Source organism: Ursus americanus, chromosome 30 (assembly GCF_024610735.1).
Source record: "Ursus americanus isolate L20-20 chromosome 30, mUrsAme1.1.p, whole genome shotgun sequence".
NCBI lineage: Eukaryota > Metazoa > Chordata > Mammalia > Carnivora > Ursidae > Ursus > Ursus americanus.
This window is the reverse complement of record NC_142156.1, coordinates 16,119,002-16,145,759: the sequence shown is the minus strand read 5'-3', so window position 1 is coordinate 16,145,759 and position 26,758 is coordinate 16,119,002. Positions and strand designations below refer to the sequence as shown.

The window sequence follows — 26,758 nt, the reverse complement described above, 5'->3', positions numbered from 1 at the left end:
TTCCTGCTTAGCACGATAGCATGAACATTTTGCAATTAAAAGCTGCAATAAAAGTCATGGTTTTAAATTGCTGCATTGTAGATAGTATATTCTTGGTTATATTTAAATGTTTATTCTAGGGATGCCTGGGTGGCTCAGTCAGTTAAGCATCTGCCTTCGGCTCAGATCATGATCCTAGGGTCCTGGGATGGAGCCCCAAGTCTGGCTTCCTCCTCAGCGGGGAGTCGGCCTCTCCCTCTGCCTCTCTGTCTCTCAAACACACAAATAAATGAAACTCGTTGAATTTTTTTCTTTTTTAATTAGGGAAGAGGAGTTCAGAGAGTCCATACAGGCAGCGGTGGAGAAAATGGGGCTCAAACCTACGACCCAGGTGTTCAGTCTTCCACTGCAAAAAGCAAAATGCTCAAATATGGATAGAACCTTGCAGAGGTCTTGCACGAGGGCATTATAATAGCAACAAGAATGACTAATAAGTATTAATGGCTCATGACGAGAGAACAAATGTTATTAATTATCTTAATATATTAGGCGTATTAGTAATGTTTGTGTGTGTATTATTCATGCAAATATTATTAGCCTGTGTCAAGTGCAGCAGCTGGGCCCTGAGAACCAGGCTCACATCTCAGACCTCAGTTGCTCTTCCCAGATGTGCAGGGACTGGGACTTCCAGGGATTCACCCCGTGGAGCTGTGAGGAGCCAATCGGCACGCAGAAGGCGGGGCCCCGGGAGCGACAGCAGTGCCATCCAATGGGCTGATAGATGTAGCCGGCCCTGGCCAATGGGCGCGCTCCTCCGCGACGGTCGGAAGTGGTGAGGCGGCTCTGGGGGCCGTTGTTCAGTGCGGGGGCTGAGAGGAGGCTCTGTGTCTGCGGCTGGCGGGTCGGCTGGAAGTCCTTGCTGTCGTCCCGGGTGAGTGTAGCGGCGGCCCGAGCCTTGGGAGCCGCACTGCGGCCTCCGGTTCGGGAGGAGGCCGGCATCCCCAGCGCTTGGTGTGTGGGCGGGGGGTGGGTGCTAGGGGCCCCAGGGGTCGCGGCCGTAAGGAGAAAGACGGCCACGCCAAGGCGTCTCCTCAGGCCAGTGGGGGAGGCCGCGCTTTCTCCTCAGGGAACCCGAGCCTCGACAGCCCCCGGCGGCGCCGCCCCTTCGCGGCCTTGGCCGGGGCGTCGGGGAAGTGGGCGTCGTCCGGAGCGCCGCTGTGGGCACCGCGCCCCGGGCGGAGCCGGGCACGAGCCGCGAGCCCCCGGCTTGCTGGGGGGGGGGGGGGCGGGGAGGGGGCGGCGTCGCGCTGGCTTAGTACGGGCTCTAGGTCAGGGACCGGGGGTTCGAGTCCCCATTCCAACCGTGTGGCGGCTGTCTCCCCAGAATGGAATAATGGCTTTCACCTCTTAGGGTTGTGGCCTGGAGGAGGGGTCCCTGTAAAGCGCTTAGCAGTCAGACGCACGGTAAATGTTAACGGCTGCTATTTGCGAAGCTGGTGCCCTCTCCGCCTCTCACCCCGAACTCCCTGGGGGAAGGGGCCGTTGGAAACCGCCTCCTGCGCCCGAAATCCTGGAGAGGGGCTCCTTGTCAGGTTGAAGACTTGCTGTACCGCAGCACTTTCGTGCATTCGCTCAATTACTCCGTACAGCGGCCCTTTGGAGTATTGTCAGTTGTCTACCTGAAGAATTTGAGGCCCAGACAGGTTAAATCCCTTATCGACTGCGTGGCGGAACCAGAGCTCGACCCTCCAAGGGGCCCACTCCCAGCCCTGCGCGCCACCCCCAGACCCCTTGGAGCCAGAGGGCATTTCCCTCATCCGAGGCTCTGGTCTTGGTTTAGTTCCTGGAGCACACCTAGAGACAGACAGCCCTGAGAAAAGTATGCAGGCTTTCCTCTTCTGAAAACCTGATTTATTTTCATAGATAGATGCTTCCTGTCCTTAGTTTACATTTCTTATGGGAGCGGTTATCTTGAGTCATGTAACTCCCTAATTTAAAACCCTTCTGTAGTTTGCCGTTGAGCTTGGACTATCATCCGGTATCTTTTCTGCTCACATGATAAGGCCTCCTTGGATCATTCCCGTTTTTGAATATGTCTTCCAGATCTACCTTTACTTTCATTGCCTTTTAGGCCCTCTGCCTGATTGGGTTTTCCCCCACTCCCATCCTCTCATTTTCTCTTTGCGCTTCAGGTCTTCTTTAAAACATCATTTTGTCAGAACGTCCTCTCATCACCTTTAAAGTAGATTCCTTTCATCAACATTTGTCTATGTACTTTTCCATCAGAATACATTAAGGTATATCTATTCATTTGCTTATTTTTCTCTGTCACTAAGTTGATCTGTTAGACAATTTTTCTTTAGTCTGTGAAGTAGTCTTAGTGCCAGGGTGGCACACTGGGTCTCAACATGTTGAATGAATATGTGCTTTGAAAAGTGAGTTCATTCAGAAATGTCAAAACCATCAAAGAGCCCTTTTGGGGTAGTATTTAAAACCATTTTTGTGTCATGGAAAAGAATAAAGTAAGTAGTGGTATCAAAATTGCCAACACTTTGCTCTCTGCACTGGCATCTTGTTTATAAAGAAGGAAAATCTTTACAGTGCCCAAACCTGGCAGATCCTCTCAGCTAAGGATCAAAGTTAACATCATCTGTAATAATAAAACTGTTGACATCACGTACTTTCTGATATAATGCACAGAGATGAGCACGACATCAGTTCTGTGGTATTCTTGCCAAAAACATATTAATCATGAGAAAACATTGAACAGACTGAAACTGAAGGAACTTCTACACTTAATGTGATTTTGAAAGATGAAGAAAAACTTAAGAAATATCCTAAATCAAAGAAGATTAAGGAGAAATAACTATATGTGATATGTGACCCTGGATTAGATCTTGAACCAGAAAAAGGGAATTAGTGGGATGATTCATGAATATGATTTATAGATTAGTTATTAACATTGTATTAGTATTAGTTTCTTGCATTTGATGATTTTACTGTGGTTATTTATGATGTATTGGGTGAGGGGTATACAGGAGTTTTTTTATGGTGCTTTTGCTTGTCAAATTATTTTTAAATGAAGATTAAAAAATAAGGTAAAATCTAAGTATTGGGTGTTAAATAAAATACTTTAATGTACTGGTTTTGGTAACATTTCCTGTGTACTTGTTTTTTGTTTTTGTGTTCTGCATGTCATCCTAAAAGCAGAAATGAAATTGAAAGTTTATACTATCTTCTTTGTAGTTTTCAGGAAGAACTAAAAATGGCTGAATTTCTAGATGACCAGGACACTCAACTGTGTGACAATTGGTAAGAAATTAAATCTAAGAAATATTGGAATGAGAACAAACTAGTTTCTGTAAAAGGTTGGTTCATTTGTTGGCAGGTTAAAATTGGAACCATATAACCTGGAAATATATGGGACTAAAGCCTTTTTAACAATTTTATATAACCTTGCCTGTTTTAGTAATGTGATAAGATGGTTAGGTTCAGGTAGCACAGAGAAATGAGTATAGCGATGTGATGGAGGTGGGAGTTTGGATCTCTGGTACCTGCCTTTCGTTAATGACTTGGCAAGTCATCCCACCGAATGTTTTGGAGCCTCACTTTTCTGATGTATAAATAAGCAGATTTATTTTTTGTCTTTCTGAAAAATATACATTTTTATTTTTTTAAATTTATTTTTTGTTCCTTTTTTTTTTTTTTTTTTAATTAGGCTCCATGCCCAACGTGAGGCTTGAACTCACAGCCCTGAGATCAGAGTCCCATGCTCTATGACTGAGCCTGCCAGGTGCTGCTCATCATACTTTTTTAAAAAAAAGATACAAAACATATAGTATGATGTTTGGATTAGATGCATGCCTTTTTTTTTTTTTTTAAGATTTTTAATTTATTCATTTGAAAGAGTGCACATGGAGCGTATCAGCAGGGGGGAGCGCATCAACGGGGGGGGGGGGTGGGGAGAGGCAGACAGAGAGGGAAGAGCAGATTCCCCGCTAAGCAGGGAGGCCTGTTTCGGGGCTTGACCCCAGGACCCCTGGGATCATGACCAGATCTGAAGGCAGCAGCTCAACCGACTGAGCCACTCAGACACCCCTAGATGTGTGCTTTTCAAAATGTGTTACAAAGATTTCCCCGTGTGGCTACAGTGGCTGTCTTGGGGGTGATTGGGAGCAAGTTTAGTGAGGTTGGCTCTACATCTAGCAGTGAGAGAGTAGTTCAACCAGAGCCACTCAATTGTTTTTATAAAGGATTTTGCTGAAGGAATGTTCACTGCTTTAAAAGTTTAAGAAAAAAAAAAAAAGTCTAGTTAAGGTCTTCTGGCAGTCCAGCTTAATCATTATCCCTTCAGGGGCACCTGGGTGGCTCAGTCGTTAAGCGTCTGCCTTTGGCTCAGGGCCTGATCCCTGTGTTCTGGGATCAAGCCCCACATCAGGCTCCTCCACTAGGAGCCTGCTTCTTCCTCTCCCACTCCCCCTGCTTGTGTTCCTTCTCTCGCTGGCTGTCTCTCTCTCTCTCTCTCTCTCTCTCTGTCAAATGAATAAATAAAATCTTAAAAAAAAAAAGTCATTATCACTTCATGATTCCAGAATTGTTGGTGAAGACTGGGTGTAGTCTTGGATGTTACGCTTTCTATTTTGGTGTGTTTAACCCACGTGAGTGACAAGAAAGAGCAACTCTTTCTTGCTGAAATGAAACTTAGAATGCAGCTAATAATTTCCTGAGTTTGGTATCTTAGTGATATACAAGTGCTCTTATGGAAAGCTAAAGAAAAAAGCAAAGAAGAACTGACTGTGCTATGTTTAACTTACCAAATTGTGGTAGAAGGGAAGAGATGTTGAAGAAGGAAAATACTTTGACTCAGATTGGTGGAAGATTTGAGCCAGATAACAGTTTTTATTTTTTTATTGCCTTTTTCTTTTTACTCAGGCTTTCAGCAGAATTAGGATGTAATCAGAGCAACTGCTGGTTGCAATATTCTTTCCCTGAACAGAATTAAGATTTCATTTCTAAGAACATGTCTTGCTTTATAGGGTATTTTTTTCTACTATGCCACTATCACTTTCTGCCAATTTAAAAACTATTATAGCTCGTTTGTGTTTTGTATGTGCTATTACTGATACAAAATAATTAGCGATGCAAATAATCACAGGAAAATGTGATTGTGTTAAAAAAAAAAGACATTGGCAATGTCATCAATTAATATGCTCTTATTTTATCAGTTCTCCAATTTGAAGGAATCTCAAGGCCAGGACAATGTATAAATAACTATGCTAAGGGAGTTTAAAAAAAAAAAAGGGTAAGTTAATGGAAAGCTAATGAAAACAGGGTTATTCAAAGCCAAAGCAATTTATTTAAAGAAAAAAGATTAGCATGGAAGAGTGACTAAGCAAGCATAGACCTCCCATCTCAGTAACCCTCTTTAAATTCCAGGTTTAAAATTTTTATTTTTATTTTTTATTATTTTTTAAAGATTTTATTTATTTATTTGACAGAGAGAGAGATAGCCAGCGAGAGAGGGAGCACAGGCAGGGGGGGTGGGAGAGGAAGAAGCAGGCTCCCAGCAGAGGAGCCTGATGTGGGGCTCGATCCTAGGACTCTGGGATCACGCCCTGAGCTGAAGGCAGATGCTTAACGACTGAGCCACCCGGGCACCCCTAAACTTTTTGTTTTTAGAGCCATATTTCTATTATTCCCTAAGAAAAGTTAAGGTAAACTTCAAAATGTGAGCTGCCAGGGTGCCAGGCTGACTCAGTTGGTAGAGCATGCAACTCTTGATCTTGGGGTCATGAGTTCAAGGCCCACGTTGGGCATAGAGTTTATTAAAAATAAAATAATAAAATAATTTGAAAAGTGAAGAGGCACCTGGCTGGCTTGGTTGGTAGAGCATGCAACTCCTAACCTAAGGGTCATGAGTTAAAGCCCCATGTTGGGCATGGAGCCTATTTAAAAAAAATAATAAAACAAAAAATAAGAAATTTGGAGCACCTGGCTGGCTCCATCAGAGTGTGCAACTCTTGATCTCAGGGTCATGAGGTCAAGCCCCATTTTGAGCATGGAGCCTACTTAAAAACAATTTTTTTTTTTTAAGTTAAAAAAAATGAGCTGCCGTTAGATCCACTGGGCCAGTAAAAGGAGTAGTTGTTATTGAAGATGTTCTTGCATGTCATATCTCTTCTCTGTGGGGGAGAGTGTGGTTCTAGGGAACAGGAGCTTCAGTGTTAGAAGGTTTTGACTAACAAGGGTCCCTGGTTGGCTCAGTTGGAAGAGCATACGACTCTTGATCTCAGGGTCATGAGTTCAAGCCCCATGTTGGTTATAGAGATTACTAAAAACAATAAAAAAAAAACCACAACTTTGACTTTTATTTTTGCATGTATTAACGAATTGATTTTTGGCTTGTTGTGTTTAGCATTTAGAAGGCTACAGGGAATTTTTCTGGGAGCCTTGGCTTGCCTTTCAGTTATTTCTAAGAATCTAAAATGAAATTTCATCTTTAACTTGCTAGTCCTCCTTGGGACTTTGAGTAGTTTTATCTAGATACAGAGCTGTGTTCTCATTTATCTCATTTTAAAACATCTTGATTTTATCTGTATGATAGGAAGCAAGTATATTGTATTCTCTCTGGTTGGAATGTTTGGTGGGACTATCTTGTCAGCTAAATTTAAAAAGAAAAAACTAGCAGACAACTGTTTCGTGTATGTAATTGTTGCTGATATCTTTTTCTTTCAAGGTTTCTTTCAGAGTTTCCCAAGAAGTGAAAATGTATCATAGTAAATACTCTGTGGTCTTACCTAACAGCTGCTTTTGATTCTTGTTGCTTTATGTTATGATTATGTGGTCCTTAATATTTTCTTGGTCTAATTCTAAAATTTTAGTGGCCTTGAGTATATAGAATATTCTATGTCAATAGGTTATCCTGACTAGCCCTATAAAATAAAAACTATAGACATATTTTCTTGATTTTTGTTGTTAAAAGAAAATTATTGTAAAAATTATGAATCTCAGCTCCCTAAGTAGTAATTATTAGGCTTAATTTTTTGTGGCATATGTGTATATATGATTCACAATCATGATATAACTCTACTTTCATTTTGTTGGTGTACATTTAATGTAGCCACTCCTTTAAACATTTTTAATGATTTTTTTTACTGTTTTATGACACTAATGAAAATCTTCATAATTCTAAGAGTGACATTACTTGATTCAAGACTGTATTATGGTCCTAGAAACACATTTTCAGCCTATTTTTAAGCCGTTTACGGTACCACTGGTAATGTATTAGAATACTGGTTTCACAACATCTTTTAATAGTGGAATATACTAATTTTAACTTTTGTTAATTTAATAGGTTTAGATTATAACTTTGATTTATAGCCCCTGTATATTTTAATATCCTTCACTTAAAAAAAATAAAACAATTTAAAACCACTGGTTTCCTCAGAAAGCTAGGAATTTTAGAGAAATAGGGGAAGCGAAATCTTTCAAGATATTTGTAGTTTCCCTCTTTATCCAGTTGAGATTTCTTCCCATCTCACAGTTGATTGTTCTGTGTCACCTTCCAGTTTTGCTGTAAGAGCTTCCTTGATAGTTTCATCATTGGGTGGAAATGAATTTGCATTTATTTGGTGTCTTGGTCTTTCGGACTGGGAGTATGACTTAGCTGGAGGCACATCCTACTTTGAAATGTTTCTTACACTATGTATGAAGAGTAAAACTATAAAAAAGAAATAGGCTGTCTACAATTTAGTGTGGAAGAGAGTTCCTGTAGTATGTAGCTTTGTACACTAAATAGGGTATTTAAAGATTTGCATAATTATCTGTATTCTGTTCAGTATTTTATTTTTCTGAAATTTTATTCTAGGTGGTGACATACTTATAGACTCTATCCTTATTTTTAATTTAAATTCAATTAATTAACATATAGTGTATTATTAGTTTCAGAGGTAGAGGTCAGTGATTTATCAGTCTTATATAATATCCAGTGCTCATTACATCACGTGCCTTCCTTAATGTCCACCCCAGTTCCCCAGTCTCTTCCTCTCCAGCAACCCTCATTTTGTTTCCTGAGTAGAGTCTCTTATGGTTTGTCTCCCTCTCTGATTTTGTCTTGTTTTATTTTCCCTGTCTTCCCCTATGATCCTCTGTTTTGTTTCTTAAATTCCACATGGGGTGAAATCATATAATTGTCTTTCCTGATTGACTTATTTTCCTTAGTATAATACCCTTTAGTTCCATCCACATCTTTGCAAATGGCAAGATTTCATTTTTTGATGGCTGAATAGTATTCCACTGTGTGTGTGTATATATATATATATATATACCACATTTTCTTTATCCATTCATCTTTTTTTAAAGTAATCTCTACACCCAACATGGGGCTCGAACTCATAACCCCAGGACCAAGAGCTGCAGGCTCTACTGACTGAGCCAGGCAGGCACCCCTAGACACATTCCTTATTTTTCTTTCTTTCTTTTTAATTAAGTAGGCTTCATGCCCACCATGGGGCTTGAGCTCAAGATGCTGAGATCAAGCATCGCATGCTATACCAACTGAGCCAGCCAGGTACCCCTAGACAGTACAGTGCAATCTTTAGCTAGACTGAAATTGGAGTTTTCTAATGGTCATATCCAAATGACTGAAAGTAAAGACTTTGAATGTGCCTCTAGTTTAAGTGTACATAAACACTCTTGTTAAATTTAAATGAGCTTAATCTTTCACTTAAGATTGTCATTTTCCTCCCTTTTCTGTAACTTAGAGATGATCTTGATCCCTTGATCTTGGATCCCTTAAAGAGAATGACAAAAAGTGAGTGAGGAGACAGGTTTGGGGGAAGGGACTCAGGACTTCATTTTTGTACAGTTCTGCAGTGAAGTTCATACCAACAAAACCAGAGCATGTCCCTGACTAGTATCTAGCCTGCTTTGAAAGGCATGTGGGACGTAAGGGAGACAGTTTTCTGTTCCCCACTGACTATCCCAATGCTAGCATCTGCTCTTTTTGGTTTGACTTTTAGTGGAATAAAATTTAATGAGGTTAAACCTACCTCAAACCCGGAGTGAAAAGAATTGGTAGACTGTTTTGTTTTGTTTTTGTTTTTGTGTTTTTAACAATCCTGGAATGTATCATTGTGTTTTGGGTCATGGATGGTTTTAGAAAAGCCTAGTTCATTTCTTGGCCTCTGACTTCATGTTGCTGGTTGTGATTAGCTCTGACATCTAGAAAATGAGGCTGAGCTTGTAGAGGTAGTACATAGCACTGATAACTCATTGTTGCACAAAAGGCTCAAAACTTTGGGAGTTAATCCTTGAAAAGCAGTCTGTAAACTCATAAGAGTTTCCAGACTAGATTTACTAAAGAGAAGTAATGGAGACCAAAGATCAGACAAGTCAGATTTTCCTGTAATATCACTGTGCATAGATTAGTCAGTAATGCTTACCTTTCCCTTTGATCTGTTTCTATAGCAAAAAAGAAATTCCTGTGTTTAATTTTACCATCCATGAGATCCACTGTCAAAGGAACATTGGTATGTGTCCCATCTGCAAGGAACCATTTCCCAAATCCGACATGGAGAGCCACATGGCGACAGAACATTGTCAGGTAAACCACCAAGTACTCAAATGTTCATAACTGTATTATACTTGCTGTTTTGCAATAGCAAGTGATCATATTGTCACAAAGCCAATTTACTGATTGTCACTTCTTACCATAGGTGACCTGTAAGTGTAATAAGAAGTTGGAGAAGAGGCAATTAAAGAAGCATGAGGTTAGTTTCCCTGTACCATGAAGAGTGTGAGTTACCATGGGGCCAATATTACTGAGATTACTGAGCCACATGCAGAGCAGAAAACCAGTCTGTTTGAGTCTTGTTTCTCTACCAGCTCCACAAACACTGTCTCTTGAGGTGTATTTGAGGCTTTGACTTTTTGTGCCAGATTCAGCTGCATGGCTCTTGTGCCCCATGCTCAGTTCTCAGAGCCTTTCTCTTTGGAACTGAGTCTGTCATTTCTGCTGGGGTTTAGCTGGCAGCCTCAGTGAGTGCCAGACCAAGCCTGGGCTTGCCAGTGTGGTACAACCTCTTTAGTACAGAGCCTGCCTAAACATCTTGTAATTTTCTTTTGACTTCTTTTTTTTTTTTTAAGATTTTATTTATTTATTTGAGAGAGAGAGAGACAGCCAGCAAGAGAGGGAACACAAGCAGGGGGAGTGGGAGAGGAGGAAGCAGGCTCCCAGGAGGGAGTCTGATGTGGGGCTTGATCCCAGGGTCTTGGGATCATGCCCTGAGCCGAAGGCAGACGCTTAACGACTGAGCCACCCAGGCGTCCCTCTTTTGACTTTTTGATCACTTAGGTAACATGGTGTTTACACCCAAAGGAATTCCTCAGAGTGCATTTGGTGAGATAGAACATAGTATCATTTGGTCCCTCGTTGAAATAAAACTGGCCTCAGTTGAATGAGCATTGTTTTTGTGAATGAGCATATTAATTCACCAGTTAAAAATATCCCGTATTTAGGGGCGCCTGGGTGGCTCAGTCGTTAAGCGTCTGCCTTCGGCTCAGGGCATGATCCCAGAGTCCTGGGATCGAGCCCCGCATCGGGCTCCCTGCTCCGCTGGGAGCCTGCTTCTTCCTCTCCCACTCCCCCTGCTTGTGTTCCCTCTCTCGCTGGCTGTCTTTCTGTCAAATAAATAAATAAAATCCTTAACAACAACAACAAAAAACCCCCTATTTAGTTGGTCACGTGTGTACATATATGTAAAAAATTTACCAAGGTATGCAGTTAAGATTTGTACATTTCATTCTATGTACCTAAAATGACAATTTATAATTTAAAAATATAATTCATAATCATTGTAGAAAAATTGGAAAATATAAGAAGAAAACAATAACCATTCATAACTCACAGCACAGAATTAAACGTCTTATAAATACTTTGGCACTCTTACTAGTTTTTCTAAGCATTCGGCCTATGTTTTACTAGGCCTCACCAGCAAGGGGGGTTATGATTGAGGTCATGTTAACAACAATGAGTATTTCTCTGGTTCTAATATTTACCTGCTGCATAAAACGACCTCCAGTCAACTATCCTGTCTTCCATTCTCTCCCCTCCGGCTATTTCTGGGGGTAACATGGTAATATATCAATCGTTCTAAAGGTACAAGTACAAGGTGTTTCCTGACATTCCTGCAAGTTAGACCAAGATAGTTGTAGACCAGAGATTAAAGAGGTTTTTTAAATTTTCTTTAAAAAAAAGTTTATACTTTATTTGGTGCTCTGGTGAGTTACTAGCACTTTTTAGGGTTGTTAACAAAGTACTTACTATATTATCTGATATGTGCAAGCAATATTTTGCTCTTGGCTATTGAGTGCTTTTTTTTTTTTTTTTGGCTATTGAGTAAATCAGTGGCATTTTTCTAATAAAATCTTTGTGAATCAATATTATAGCTACATGGTATATAATTTTAAGGTCACAAAACCATATATGTAAAAATTGTCTCTTCCATTCCTCTTCCTAGGCTGTCTTTAATTATTTTCTTGTGCTTCCTACAAGTGATATTCCATGCATACACAAATAATGCTAAAAATGTTTAGCATTTGGAATAGAACTTGGGTTTAATTTGTATGAAAAAAATTTTGTTCCTTGGCACAGTGGTTGTAAAGTATCTGAACTTTTAAAGTGATGTTACATTGACGTTACGGGTTTAAGTTCCCAAGTTTGGAATGTGTGTATTAGAGTAACGTATGCCTTTATATCTTTTTAATTTTTTGGTGTTTTAGTTACAGTTTCAAAATAAGTTCTGTAAAAGTTTTGTCCTTCATCTGCTGAGTATTTATACTCTTGGGGTCATCTTTTTTGGTAATTCCTGGTTTATTTGGTCAATTTAAAGCCAGTGTTGTACACAAATGGGGAGATTAGAAAAATCAGTATCTTTCTAAAGGACAGCCTCTTTTCCTCATTACCAGGTACTTAAGACAGATTGGAGTGGTAAGGGGAAATTGGGCTGGCGGAACTTCGACAAACATATTTGAATTGCTATGCTTTTGCTGTTTGCTCCTGGGCTTTTCTGGCTGGTTTTGGGTTATTTTGTAATGTGTGCACAAGATGATGATAGGATGGTTGAGTGAGTAGATTCCTTCTAAGAGTTTCTTTCCCTTTGTAGAACCTGGTGACAGGGACAAAGAGGGAAGCCGTGACTCTTAAATGCGTAGAAAAGCATGGCAGGCAGAGCTAGGGTTGGAAGAGAATATTAAAGTAAAGAAATATTTTTGGCTTTCCTTGCCCTGTATTAAAACATAGCCTCTCTCAGATTGGCATATTAACTGCTTTATTACTCTGTGTTGCAGGAGACTGAGTGTCCTCTACGGCTTGCCCTTTGCCAGCACTGTGATTTGGAACTTTCTGTTCTCAAACTGAAGGACCATGAAGATTACTGTGGTGCCCGGACGGAGTTATGTGGCAATTGTGGGCGCAATGTGCTGGTGAAAGACCTGAAGACTCATCCTGAAGTTTGTGGAAGAGATGGGGAGGAAAAGAGAGATGAGGTTGCCATGCCTCCTAATGCATATGATGAGTCCTGGGGTCAAGATGGCATCTGGATTGCATCCCAGCTCCTCAGGCAAATTGAGGCTTTGGACCCACCTATGAGGCTGCCCCGAAGACCCCTGAGAGCCTTTGAATCAGACCTTTTCCGTAGTAGAACTACCAACCAAAGGAACATGACGGCCCAGTTTCCAATTCAGAATAATCTATGTGAGTTGTGTTTGGATTAGAAAACGGAATGGTATCAAAATCTTAAGGCAAATGGGAACAGGGCTTTGGGGACAAATAGATCTTAATAATAGAAACCTGATTATAGTTAGGTAACATGAGGAAGACTAACTTTCCTACAGATTGGAAATAACCTCTTCGCTATTGAGTTACTGTTGGATTACAGCTAGCATTGATGATGACAATGACAGTGACAGTCCTGTTAATAGCTAATATTTACTGAGTATACAGTATGTACTTCAGGCATTTATAAAATGAGCATAATATGTACTAAATGATTTAGTTCTCACAGGCATTCTTAGGTAAGTGGTAGAACTGGGACTTGAATTCAGACAATCTTACTCCGTTCTTCAAACTATTCTGCTATAGCGCAGAAATATATGAAAAATGTGTAGCACACTGCTTGTCTCATAGTTATAGCTCAGTAACTTTGGGTATTAATAAAACAATTAGACTAATAATGGAGCCTTTTATGACAGCCGACTTAATGTTTGGAGTCCTGTGAATACAGGAAGGCTAGGCCTCTTTTATTCCTGCACAAATGCCTGTAAACCTTGAATGTTTGCTAAGCATGGACTTAAGGTAGCGACATCTCTAATGTTTTTTGGTTTTTTTTTAAGATTTATTAATTTTAGAGCATTGGGTGTGCACGAGTGGGACGGAGAGAGGGAGAGGGAGAGAGAATCTCAAGCAGAATCTGCACTGAGTGCAGAGCTCAACACGGGGCTCGATCTCATGACCCTGAGTTCGGAACCTGGGCCGAAATCAAGAGTCAGACGCTTAATCGACTGCGCCACCCAGGCACCCCTCCCTCTAATGAATATCTTGAGTACTGGTTATTTATTTATATTTTCTTCCAGTGGAAGAACAAGAAAGGCAGGAAAGGAATAGAACCCGACAGCCCCCAAAAGAGGGTGGTGAAGATAGTGCAAACTTGGACTTCATGTTGGCCCTAAGTCTGCAAAATGAAGGGCAGGCCCGCAGTGTGGCAGAGCAGGACTTCTGGAGGGCTGTATGTGGTGCAGACCAGTCCGTTGAAGGTTCCAATGCTCTGAATGACATGAAGGGTAGGTTTGTTTATTCTGTAATAGCCTCTGTCTCTACAGGTTTTTTAACTCTTACACTGTGTAATTTATATAAAATCAAGAGTGTTTCATGAGATAAGATTTGCCTTTTTTGTTTTGCTTTTCCCAACTTTTTATTAAAAAATGTCAGAATAGTACAGTGAATGTCTATATACCCCTTGTTTATATTTGCCAATTTTGGTATTTTCCATTTATTTTAAATATTTTTTTATTTCTACCCTTGAACTATTTGAGAAAAAGTTGCAGGCATAATATTTTATCCCTAAATACTTTAGCATGTTTCTTAAGAACAAGGGTATTGTATGTAAACATAATACATCACTGTCAGGAAATTTAACAAAAGTTCCTTACTTATACATAATATCCTTTGGAGTTTATTTAGTTTTTAAAATCCAGGATTACACATTGTGTTTAGTTATTTTTAGGTTAATTTAGTTTAGGCCCTTCTCCCCCCCACCTTTTTTTCCTTTTAGTACATTGGTACTTTTGAAGAGTCAAGGACAGTTGTTTTGCAGAATATTTCTGTCTCAATTTAGATTTGTCTGATTTTTCTCATGAAGGTATGCAGTTGTGTGAGAATTCCTATGTTGGTGATGTTGTGTCCTTCTCCGGAAGTCAGTTTATCCTATTAATTCATTAAAATGAGATCTGTCAGATACCTCCATTATATGGATAGCTTTTCCCCTTATAATACCTAGATTCAGGTTGTTATTTTGACATTGTGGAGGAAGGAGATATTTACACATCTTTTATTTAGCAGTTTTTTGTATTCACTAATGTTTCTTGCTTTAATCAGGTATAACTGGTGATTGTACAATGGTGATTTTTCTGTTTTTATCCTTTGTTCTAAATTAGTTATTATTCTATAAAGAACTTGGCTCTACTCCCTGCCTCATTTAAAAACAATTCTGGGGAGCCTGGCTGGCTCAGTCTGTGACTCTTGATCTCGGGGTCATGAGTTTGAGCCCCATGTTGGGTGTAGAAATTACTAAAAACCAAATAATAAAAGGAAATAAATACATTTTTTAAAGTATTATTGGACTCATGGATTAAAACTAGGTTTTTATTATTATTATTTTAAAATTTATTTATTTATTAGAGAAAGAGAGAGGGAGAGAGACATTCAGCAAGAGAGGGAACACAAGCAGGGGGAGTGGGAGAGGAAGAAGCAGGCTCCCAGCGGAGGAACCTGACGCGGGGCTCTATCCCAGGACTCCAGGACCACACCCCGAGCTGAAGGCAGATGCTTAACAACTGAGCCACCCAGGCACCCCATAAAACTAGGTTTTTAAAAATAAAAGTTGGATTGTGTTCAGTTAACCACCCCGTTGGGTCTCTTGTTTGGAGAACAGTATATTTGAGGGATGCATGTCACACATATTGAAAATGCTGGAGGGGCACCTGGGTGGCTCAGTCAGTTAAGTGTCTGCCTTCAGCTCAGGGTCATGATCTCAGGGTCCTGGGATCAAGCCCCACTCCTGCTCAGTGGGGAGCCTGCTTCTCCCTCTGCCTTTCCCCCTTACCCCCAGCTCATGCTCCCTTTCTCTCTTTCTCTCTTTTATCTCTCAAATAAATAAAATCTTAAAAAAAAAAAACACGCTGGAGTTGTAAGAGGTTTTGGGGACCTAAACTTAAGCAGGTGCCAGCTATGAGTTTGTCTGTCTTTTTCTTTCTTTCTCTCTCTCTCTCTCTCTCTTTCTATCTTTCAAAGATTTTATTTATTTGAGAGAGAGTGAGAGTGGGCATGAGCACTGGGGAGGGGCAGAGGGAGAGGGAGAAGCAGACTCCCCGCTGAGCAGGGAGCCCAATGCGGGACTTGATCCCAGGACCCTGGGATTGTGACCAGAGCTGAAGGCAGATGCTTAACTGAGCCACCCAGGCGCCCAGCTGTGAGTTTTCTTTATGTCACTATGTGAATAACAACTCCAAGAACAGTAGGATAATTCTTAACATTTTACTGATTTAGATAAAATAGGTATTGGTCCTGGTTAAAAGAAGTAAATGGTAGAGTGTATATGGCTTGCTTAAAAGAGGAAATGGTAGTGTTAATAGAAACTTAGATAATGACATCTTGCTTTTTAAAAATGTATTTTTTTAATATGTTATAATGTGAAAAACAGTAAATATATATGTAAAATGTTTTTTTTCAAAGAGGGGTGTGGGAGGGGCAGAAGGAGAGGGAGAGAATCTTAAGCAGGTCCTGCCTAGCGCAGAGCCCAGTGAGGGGCTCGATCTCACTACCCAGAGATCATGACCTGAGCCAAAACCAAGAGTCGGATGCTTAACCAACTGAGCCACCCAGGTGCCCCAAATGTTTTGTTTCTATGATCTACTGTAGCCTGTGGCTGGTTAACATGTAAATCCAAAGACTGAATAAGGGGTGAGTCTGTGACTCCTTAGAGGGTTATGTCCCTATCGGTTGGAAAAAAAAACACTGTTTTAGGCTGTATTTTCTTCCTTAAGAAAATGCTGTTTGTATTGTAGAGGTTTTTTTTTTTTTAATTGAACTATCATTGACAAATTAGTTTCAGGTGTACAACATAGTGATGCAACAGTTATATACGTTATGAAATGCTTACCACAATAAGTGTATTACAGTGTTATTAACTATATTCCCTGATCTGTACTTTCCATCCCCTTGAGTAGAGGGTATTTAAAAACAATTTATGGGGCCCCTGGGTAGCTCAGTTGGTTAAGTATCCGCCTTTGGCTCTGGTCATGGTCCCAGGCTCGAGTCATGGTCCCGGGGTCCTGGGCTCGAGCCCCATGTTGGTCTCCCTGCTCAGGAGGGGAGTCTGCTTCTCCCTCTGCCTCTGCTGCTCCCCCTGCTTGTGCTGTCTTGCTTACTCTCAAATAAATAAAATCTTTAAAAAAAAAAAACCTTTTGCATCTGTAGTAAAAATGATTGTGTACAAATTAAGTAGGTGAATCGTAAGGTATGTAAATTATATCCCAATAAATCTGTTAAAAAAGAGGTAAAAATCATTAAAAAAGTTTAAGATTGTGAAAGAGTGTAAAAGGAAGCATAGGGGCGCCTAGGTGGTGCAGTCGGTTAGGTGTCTGCCTTTGGCTCAGGTCATGATCCCAGGGTCCTGGGATTGAGTCCCATATCGGGCTCCTTGCTCAGTTGGGAGTCTCATTCTCTCTCTGCCTGCTGCTCCCCTGCTTGTGCTCTCTCTCTCTCTCCTTCTGGCAAATAAATAAGTGAAATCTTTAAAAAAAAAAAAAACAAAAGGGATGGGGTGGGGAGGAAGCTTAAATCTCCTCCTCACCCACTGATAAGTCTCCTGGTTCTCCCCAGAGGTTACCACTTTCAGCAGTAATTAGGTAGACTTATATTTTTTTTGTACAGAAAAGAATGTGAATATGTAATATGAGATTGTTTAAAAGCTGGTTTTATTAGACTTCTTGCATTTTGGGGAGCAGAACAAGGCTTGTCAATGTAATGTTTGGCTTTGAATTCTTTTCCGTTTCTAAGTTTGGTAACCCTTTATAGAATGTTGATAGGCAGATTCTCCCCTTTATTACCTTTGATCTGTTTTTTACCTAATAGTTGCTGCTTCTTTCCCTTAGGAAAATGCACTAGTCCCAAAGAACGCATTTCCAAAGCCTGAGCATCCTCTTTTAATATGAGTCTCTTTATCAGCCTTTCAGACTTGACTTTCATGGTGCTAAAGAAAGTAAAATGCAGTAGCATAAGAGTGACAGGTGAAGACTGGGTTGAGTGTAGTTTCCTTTATCTTCTCCTTTTTTGATCCTATCTTAGATTGTTTTATTAACTTTTGTTTGCTTGTTTCATTGCATTTTTCCTCCCTACTGATTTGAAATGTATATTCTCTGTCTCTATTCTTGTGATGGTTTCCCTGGAAATGTCAGTATCTTTATTTAATTTAACAAAGACTAAAACTAACCTTATCACACTTACCCAGTTAATACAGTACCTTTAGAATTAGGATCTCTCCTTTATGACTTAAAAGCTGCTACTGTGGTAAGTTAGTGTTCTCTCTTTTCTTTTTAGCACCATGATATAGATATTTCTTGCTTTATATACTCATTGTATTTATTTTATTTATTACATGTTTACCATTTTTCTTTGCTCACCCATTCTTCTTCCTTGTTACCCTGAAATTCCTTCTAGGATAAATTTCTTCCTAAGGTACCTTCTTTGGAAATTCTTTTGAACGTGTCTGTTGATTGTAAATTCTCTATTTTTGTTTGTCTGAAAGTCTTATTTTTTCTTGTTATGTGGTAGTTTCTCTGTCACACAGTTCAAGATTGCCAGTTATTTTGTCTTAGTTCTTTGAAGGTACTCTGTTTTTTGGCTTCGGTTGTTGGCTATAGAGATGTCATCTGTTAGTATTGTTATTTCTTTATAGGTACTTTGTCTTTTCTGTCTGGCTCATTTTAAGATCTTTTTGTCTTTGAGGTTCTGCAGTTTCCCGATGATTTCTCTGGCTTTAAATTTTTGGGATTTGCTGGCTTTCCTGATTTGTAAATTTAGTATTTTTCATCTGTATGGAAAATTGTCATCTGTTATTTCTTAGATTATTGCTTGTCTTCCATTTTTTTTTCTTTACGATTTTATTTGAGAGAGAGAATGAGGGGGGGGGGGGTTGGGGGGAGGGACAGAGCGGGGGCGGGGGGAGAGAGAGAGCGAGCAGCCAACTCTCTGCTGAGCAGGGAGCCTGGCACAGGGCTCAATCCCAGGACCCTGAGATCATGACCCAAGCTGAAGGCAAATGCCTAACCAGCTGAGCCACCAAGGTGCCCCCTGTCTTTCATTCTTTGTAGTCTTTTTCTTTTTTCTTTTTTTTTTTTTTTTAAAGATTTTATTTATTTGAGAGAGTGTGAGTGGACACGACTGCAAGTGGGGGGTTGAGGGGAGTAGAGGGAGAGAGAAAATCTCAAGCAGACTCCCCATGGAACACTGAGCCTGATGCAGGGCTCGATCTTACAACCTCAAGATTAGGACCTTCCTGAGCCAAAATGAAGAGTCTAATGTTTAACCACTGAGCCACCCAGGCTCTCCTACATGTGTTAGATTTTTCTCTGTTTTCCGTTTCTTGTATTTTCCATTTCTTTGTCCTCTGGGGTGCATTCTGGGTAATTTCTTAAATGTCTGCTTTCTAATCTATTGTTCAATATGTCCATTGAGGTTTTCACTTCAGTGATTAATATAGTTTTCATTTATTTGAGTTCTGTTTGTTTTTTCCTTCAGCATGCCTCATCGTGTTTTAAATAATCTTTTTTTTAAGATTTTATTTGAGAGAGAGAGAACACGAGTAGGGGGAGGGCAGGGGGAGAGGGAGAAGAGGACCCCCCGCTGAGCAGGGAGCCCGATGCAGGGCTTGATCCCAGGACCCTGAGATCATGACCTGAGCCTAAGTCATATCCTTTAACTGACTGAGCCACCCAGGCATCCCTTGAATAATCCTCTATAGGAGCACCTGGGTGGCTCGGTTGAGCGTCCGACTGTTGGTTTTGGCTCAGATCATGATCTCATGGGTCAGGAGATTGAACCCTGTGTGGGCTCCATGCTCAGGAGGGAGTCTGCTTGAAGATCGTCTCCCTCTGCCCCTGCCCCACTCATGCATTTGTGTGCCCTCTGTCTCAGATCTTTTCCTTTTCTTTTCTTTTCTTTCTTTCTTTCTTTCTTTCTTTCTTTTTTTTTTTTCTAAGATTTCATTTATTTATCAGAGAGAGCACTAGCAGGGGGAGCGGCAGGCAGAGAGAGAAGCAGGCTCCCTGCTGAGCAAGGAGCCCAATGTGGGACTTGATCCCAGGACCCAGGGATAATGACCTGATCTTAAAAAAAAGCCTTTTGTATCTGAGGTAGTCATATTCCAGTTCCTTTTTAAACATGTCTTTAAACATTTTAGATATATTTTCAGATGCTACAGAAAAATAAGTATATCTAAAGTCTCTTTTTTGATATTTGTTTCTGCTGACTGTCATGGTGGCTTGCTGCCTCCTGCATATGTGAGCTTTTGTTATTTTGTTTTTAATTTTTTTTTTAAGATTTTGTTATTTGAGAGAGAGGTCGCATGCGAGCATGAGGGGGGAAGAGGAGGAGAGGAAGAAGGAGAAGCAGACTCCCTGCTGAGCAGGGAGCCCAATGCGGGGCTCAGTTCTAGGACCCTGAGATCATGACCTGAGCTGAAGGCAGATGCTTAACCAGCTGAGCCACTCAGGCATTCCTGGTTTTAATTTTTTTAAAGATTTATTTATTTTGGAGAGCATGCAAGTAAGGGGAAGGGCTAAAGGGGTAGGGGGGAGAGACTGACTCCTAAGCAAACTCTGTGCTGAGCAAGAGAGCCCAATGCAGGGCTTGATCCCATGACCCGTGGGATCTTGGCCTGAGCCAAAACCAAGAGTCACCCAGCCTAGAGCCACCCACGTGCCTACTCCATGTGTGTTTTAACATTGAACTTCCTAATGTGTTCTTCAGACTATTTATATATGCTTCTGATAGGTTCCTAGGGATACTACTGACTGGGATAGTTTTATTTTTTTATTTTTTAGAAGATTTAGTTGAGAGAGCAGGGGGACAGTGCGGAGGAGGGGTTGAGGGAGAAAGAATCTTAAGCAGACACTGTGCTGAGGGCTGAGCCTGATGTGGGGCTCGATTTCACAACTCTGAGATCGTGCAGGACCTGAGCTCAGAGCAAGAGTTGGATGCCCAACAGACTGCACCGCACCACCCGGGTCCCCCTGGGATAATTTTAAATTGAATTTTTGGTTGGCTTGGACTTTTAAAAATTATAAACATGAATTTATGTAAAAACAAATGTAGATTCTAGACTCAAACCCGTGTAAAGGCCAAACTCTAGCTACTATTCCTTAGTAAAGACTTTTTTCTCCTACCCAGAGTGAAGACCTAGGTAGGCACATTTTCTTCACTCTTTTCATTGTTCACCCTCCAGTTGTTCAGCAGTCTTCCTGAGGCTGTTGTGTTTGAAGAATCCTGGATTTAAAACTACTCATTTATTTGCTCTTGTAAATTACTTTTGTTTGTTGTGCATCTTTCTTGGTATTTTGTACTGGGAGAGTTTTTAAGGGTATCTTATCTACCATTCATAAGTGAGCCTCAGGTTCTTGACTTATAAAATGAGGGTAATGTAGGATCTCCTTTATAAGTTTTCTCTGAGATTAGAAATAATGTACAGAAGCTTTTAGATTAGTGCCTGGGGTTAGTACACATTCACATTCTTCCTTAATTAGAGTAGTGGGTAAGCTACTACTTTACTCTTGCTCAGGAAATGGTGACAAGTAAATCTTGGAAGTTTTTTCCTTAGAATTTGTCTCTTAGATGGCTTCTCTTGGAGAGTTTACAGTTCCACAAATTGCTACATCTAAGAAAAGTCAAAGGAAGTCAGACTTTTATATAAAACCTTAAAAGGGGGATAAAAGGTTGAATCAAGTTTGTTTTTGTTCGTTGAGTCTGACTGTATGGCCTGATACCTAGGTGCAGCTGACCGGACCATGTTGCCTTGTGAATTTTGTGAGGAGCTCTACCCAGAGGAACTGCTGATTGACCATCAGGTGTGTTGTAATTACTTGAGGAATGTGTGCAGGCCATAGTGGGTGTTGTAGGCCACATGAGCTCTTGAGCCAACTATTTTAATATACGCATGGCAGGAGGTAGCAACTGTGTTTCTTGCCATGGTGTGACTGACCTAAGGATATGAGAACTCAGCTTTGTTCCCTCTTGGAAAATAATGTTCATTCCAGCAGACCTGGTTGCTCTCTCCATAGTATGGTGACTAGTGTACATGTCCACTGACCATTTTAATCTGGTGTCATCTCATGCCCCATTTTGATTTATCAGAGGTGTATCGAAGTCCTTGCAGTTCCCTGGAAGGGTTAAGGATTTTTTTTGCACTTTACTTTTTCTGCCTGTATGATATGTGGCCATCCACCCAACAACACAGACCCTTAGTAGAGTTGGTTCTGACATGACTTTCAGGAGACCATCCTGAAGGATCTTCTGAAGACAAGGTTAGAGGTCTTACTTGTGTCCTTCTCAAAAGTCCTGTGCCCACTTCTCTTTTAGCCTGTCACCCCATGGTGTGGTCTCCTGATCCCCTGTTGGTCTGCACCACTAGGCTGAGTTCCTTGAGAAGGTTCTGTGTTTTCCTAGCTACTGAATCTCTCAATACCTGGTATTTTGAATGAGTGAAAGTTCTTGAGGCATTTAGGGATGATAAGAGGATAGCCTTTGTGTTTGAGGATTACCTGGTGGAGGGAACTACTTTTTCCCCTCAACACTGTTGCTCTCTGATTTGGTTTGGCTTCATGTGACGTTTCCATCACTATTAAGTAATCCCTGTGCTCTGGGTGGAACATATATCCCCCCGTAAGTGGAATAATATAGTATTTGAATACGTCTGCTTTTTGGTTTGGGAACAGCATAAGAAACCTATTAATAGGGATAACAGCCTCTTTTACTTAATGGCTGTGGGAAGAATCTTGAATCTTCTCAATGTAAAAAGAATAATCACAGGGGGCTCCTGTCTGGCTTAGTTGGTAGCCAACTCTTGATCTCAGGGTTATAAGTTCTATCCCCATGTTAGGTGAGATTACTTAAAATCTTAAAAAAAAAAAAAAAAAGAATAATCATAATCACATGAACACAGTAAAAAAAATTTAAAACAGCGCAGAAATGTTTAAATAAGAGTGTTCCATCTGTGTTTGCCCTAACCGTTTTTAGTTTCCTCGTTATTAAGGATGATTAACATTTGTGACTTTTAGACAATGTTTTAAGAATGTAGTGTTTTCCTTAACACCTGCTTTTTTTTTTTTTTTTTTAAACCTATGTTTTTTGAGACAGACAAGCTGTAATCCTTCCTGTGCCTTACCTTCACTCAGTATGGGCAACACTTCCCCCAAAGGGGTGGAGGACCCTGATGTCATCTTCCAAAAGTTTTTGCAGCAGGCTGCGAGTAACCAGTTAGACTCTTTGATGGGCCTGAACGATTCGCCCCCTGTGGAGGATAGCATCATCATCCCATGTGAATTCTGTGGGGTGCAGCTGGAGGAGGAGGTGCTGTTCCATCACCAGGTAAGAGTCCCCAGAGGACCTGTCTGTTTCACTCCATGCAGATCCTCTGAATGAACCTAAGGCTTTCAGAACTGAGAATGCTTCTTTAGTTTTTAAGTTCCTTGCATACCTGACCTGGCTACTGGCCATGCCCTGTTCTGTGAACTATCTGAGGTGTCCACTGCCTCAGGCTTTCAGACTTTCTCTTCCTCTGTCAGCTTAAACCATAATGTCATTAGCCGAGGCCCAAGAGCCAGGACTCCATTTAAGCAGGCATCCAGGACCTGCCAAAAGGATTTTTTATTTTTATCATTTTAGAGGGTGGGAGAGCACGTGTGGGAGGGGAGGAGGAGCAAAAAGAGAATCTTAAGCAGATTCCATCCTCAGCGTGGTACCCGAAATAGGGCTCGATCTCACAACCCTGAGATCATGACCTGAGCTGAAACCAAGAGTTAGACGCTTAACTGACTGAGCCCCATGCCAAAAGGATTTTGATGAGAGTTTCCCTGAGGTCACTGACGAACATTTTATTTTTGACGAGGCAGGTTCTTCCTGTTGTGGTGGCATTTGAGTCTTGCATTGCAGGAGTCCTGGAGGTCTGGTTCTGGCTTTACCTTTATAGATAGGTCTGTCCCCTCACTGGGGATATCTGTAAATAAAGGAGTTAGACTAGACAGTCTGAAGCTGTTTTTTAGCTTTGCAGTCTAGGATTTCAACCTGTTGGTAAAAAATACATTTTCTGCCTAGTCTTGTTTGTTATGAGGAGCTAATACTGAGGGTATGTTCAGGGTCTTTTCTGTAGTCGATCCTATATAGCTCTTGCTAGAACATCACACATTTCATTTCTATAAGAAAGACTTTTGCTTTTGGATCAAGCAGTAGACAAGTAACTGCTTGTTGTCTCTGAGGGGAGACTATGAAATAAGCAACCATGCAAATGCTCTAAGATCAAAGTATTGACATGCTTTTCTGGGTTCTTAAGGCCAGCCGTTCCTTCATCCTGGCATAATCAGAGTGCTTCTTTCAGTGCCTTAGGTGCTAATGGGAATGATTTTGCCATTCCATATGTGTTTCCTCTTAGTCCCAGGCCCTTCCTGACAGTGGTTGTCAAAGTCATGTCTTTTTCCTCCCTTCCCCCCATAAGGTCTGTTTACCCAGCCTGCTGTTCCTTCCTTTCCTCCTGATGCTCTCTTTCATAGTTATTCATAGGAAGAACTCAATCCTGAGGAACTAATTCTGGTTTTTCTTGTTAGGACCAGTGTGACCAACGCCCAGCCACAGCAAACAACCATGTGACAGAGGGGATTCCTAGACAGGATTTCCAGCCTCCAGAAACCTCACCAGAGCTGCCCAAGAGGCGTGTCAGACACCAGGGTATTAGCCAGGGCTGAGCCAAGGCCACAGGTCTGCTGCTGGCTCAGGCCTGCTTACCATTTCTCATCTGCTACTCTAACATGGGGGTTACCTGAATTCTGAATTACCAAGCACAGTAGTAGGATCTCACTGTGGACTCTCTTGAGGCTAGTTGTGGTCCCATGTTAGACCAAGCTACCTTGAGTGTATTATAGGGTAATGGCTTTGGGGACAGCCGTAGACATGCTTGTCAGTGCTTATTCAGCTGCAGGTCTCCTATCTGTGCAGTTAGTGGATAATTTGGAGATAATTTTCAAACCTTACTATGTCCGCCCTGGGTCCCTGCTTCTAGTTGAACTATGTTTAGGGTACTCAAATTTATTAGTAATATTATTTAGAAGCCTCATGAGTAGGCAGGTAAGCTGTTTTTGAAACCTAACCACTACAAAGCCAATGACAAATTATTTTTCAAGATTTGCTGGCACACCATTGTTGAATACTCAGGAGACTGTATTTGAGGACTCAGGTAATAAGTGTAGACAAGATGTTCCCAGACCTTGTCCTGGAGATGTGGGTTTCAACAGTAAGGCAGTCTTTCACCTAGAATCCTATTATTCCTGCCCAAGTTCCAGCACTAATAGCAAGAGCAGGCTTTTCCCTAAAGCTGGTGCTTTTTTCTCTTCTCAGGAGACTTGTCTTCTGGTTACATGGATGATATCAAGCAGGAAACAGCTAAAGGGTCCACCTACCCTCTTCCCCCCAGCAGACCCATTAACAATATGACAGCTACTTGTAACCGACTGTCAACATCTACATCAGGCCCCAGACCTGGGTGCCAGCCTAGCCCTCCTCGCATACTGAAGCTCAACAACTTAGACAGCCAGGATGGCCGGGCGCGCAGTCGAAACAGCCATAACTCGGCCATGGCCACTGGACACGTTCCAGTGATTCACCCAGTGCGAAATCTCTACCCAGAAAACCTTGTACCCACTTTCCCCCGTGGGCCTTCAGGGAGACATGGAGTAAGGTAAGAATCAGTAGCCCAAGAGTGGAGCTTGGGAGTAGCTCAGGAGAACATAGTGGGAGTATGGACTTAGTGTGTATTGTGACCTGATTCCAAAACCTTCTTTTGCTTTCTGTGGGTTTTTCATTGTTCATTTGTTTTGTTTGCTGGCAGAAAGTTGCTTTTGTCTGGTTCAGCTGTTTCTGACTTTTGTTCAGAGATATCTTAGGAACTAGTTTCCAATCCTTCTCTTTCAGTGGTAGGAGTGAAAGTGGCAGGAACTCACGGGTCACCTCCACAACCGCCAACTACCGAAACAGAACTGCAAAGGTAATTGGGGATCCAGCCAGTAATGCTCAGTGAGGACTCATAAATGGGTGGGACTGGTATGGTTCTTGGAGTCAGATGAGGTGGGCAATGGATGAGGTTTCCATAGAAGTTTGACATTTCTCGGGCTCTAAAGGAGGACAACTGCTTTTTCACTTCCTCCTTTCTACTTCATTTGTGTTCTCTTGTTCAACAGGCTAAACCCCCCAAGCAGCAGGGAGCTGGGGATGCAGAGGAGGAAGAAGAGGAGGAGTAATGGTGTTGCAGAGAACTGCACAGTGGTTCCATCTTCTCTGCACAGCGCACTTGCCGCGGTTCAGGCCCCACCTCTTGGGCAGGGGAGATTTTACAGATCTTAACTTTTTCTAGGTTATGGCCGTTTTGTGTCTTTTGAGATTGTGCTGTGGGAGTTTGAGGGTTTGGGGGGGGGGTTAGCAGGGCGGCTGTTGAGAAATGTTTCATCTTTAGCTACTGCCTTTGGCTGTGCAGAAATACAAGTTATGGCCTCTCAGCCCACCAGGGCTCCATCTTTTGACATACTATTGCCACTGCTTCTTGGTGCTGTGTAGTCCTGGTGGAAAGAGGAGAGAGGGTTCTGGAAACCTGGTACTCATGAGTGAAGTGATTCTCTTCTCTGCTGGGGCCTCAGTATGGAAACTTTTAGGTACCCTGTCCTGTGTACTGTCCCTCCCCACTCTAGAATTTGGGCCTCTGATGTGTATGGAGGCTCTCTGGTAAAGTGTTCAGGCCAGTTGCAATATGTTAGGAACAAGGCTTTGGAGATGAGTTGAGCTAGAAGTGAGTGCACTAGAGGCTTTGTTTTTATCTGCTTCTTTGGCATTCGGCGTAACTGCCTTCTGTTTCTGGTGGGGAGCACAGCTCCTTTGTCTTTACTGTCTTCTGATGGAGAAGGCTGGGGGCTCCCTGTTTGCCACCAGAGCCGTGCTGGGCTCTGCCTGGATCGGGACTGAGGCCTAAGCTCCATGGCTTGCTCTGAAAACCAAGTATCAGAGCCCCGATCCCCTCTTTTTATTTTACTACTACTATTACTACTACTACTACTACTACTACTACTACTACTACTACTATTATTATTAACATACTTGTAATAGAAATAAAGTTTGTACTTGGAGTTCAGCTGAGTCTTGTGGTTCCTTCTCCTTTGCACTCTGGAGACCTCAGGGAAGACAGAGTGGGGT

The 26,758-nt window shown here is 41.5% G+C and overlaps 1 protein-coding gene across 3 annotated transcripts; it reads left to right on the top strand.

Annotated features, from left to right (window-relative positions):
• The first annotated feature begins 755 nt into the window (after positions 1–755).
• Positions 756–26,696, top strand: TRAFD1 (TRAF-type zinc finger domain containing 1). Of its 3 annotated transcripts, XM_087857345.1 has the most exons (13): positions 806–910; positions 2,172–2,276; positions 3,226–3,291; positions 9,448–9,583; positions 9,696–9,749; positions 12,328–12,733; positions 13,612–13,818; positions 21,302–21,378; positions 22,667–22,897; positions 24,130–24,250; positions 24,917–25,256; positions 25,490–25,562; positions 25,756–26,696. In XM_087857345.1, the coding sequence occupies exons 3-13, from the start codon at positions 3,245–3,247 to the stop codon at positions 25,813–25,815; spliced, it is 1,752 nt and encodes a 583-aa protein (XP_087713471.1). In that variant the 5' UTR covers positions 806–910; positions 2,172–2,276; positions 3,226–3,244; the 3' UTR covers positions 25,816–26,696. The 3 variants fall into 3 exon arrangements, with proteins under 3 accessions (XP_045632515.1, XP_087713472.1, XP_087713471.1); XM_045776559.2 differs by lacking the exon at positions 2,172–2,276 and having other exon boundaries at positions 756–910; XM_087857346.1 differs by lacking the exons at positions 2,172–2,276; positions 13,612–13,818 and having other exon boundaries at positions 756–910.
• The last annotated feature ends 62 nt before the right edge of the window (positions 26,697–26,758 follow it).

Coding starts and splice junctions, on each gene's coding strand:
- TRAFD1 (XM_045776559.2), top strand. CDS start 3,245: ATGGCTGAATTTCTAGATGACCAGGACACTCAACTGTGTGACAATTG. Junction 3,292..9,447: donor ACTCAACTGTGTGACAATTG/GTAAGAAATTAA, acceptor CTGTTTCTATAG/CAAAAAAGAAATTCCTGTGT. Junction 25,257..25,489: donor TCAGGGAGACATGGAGTAAG/GTAAGAATCAGT, acceptor CTTCTCTTTCAG/TGGTAGGAGTGAAAGTGGCA.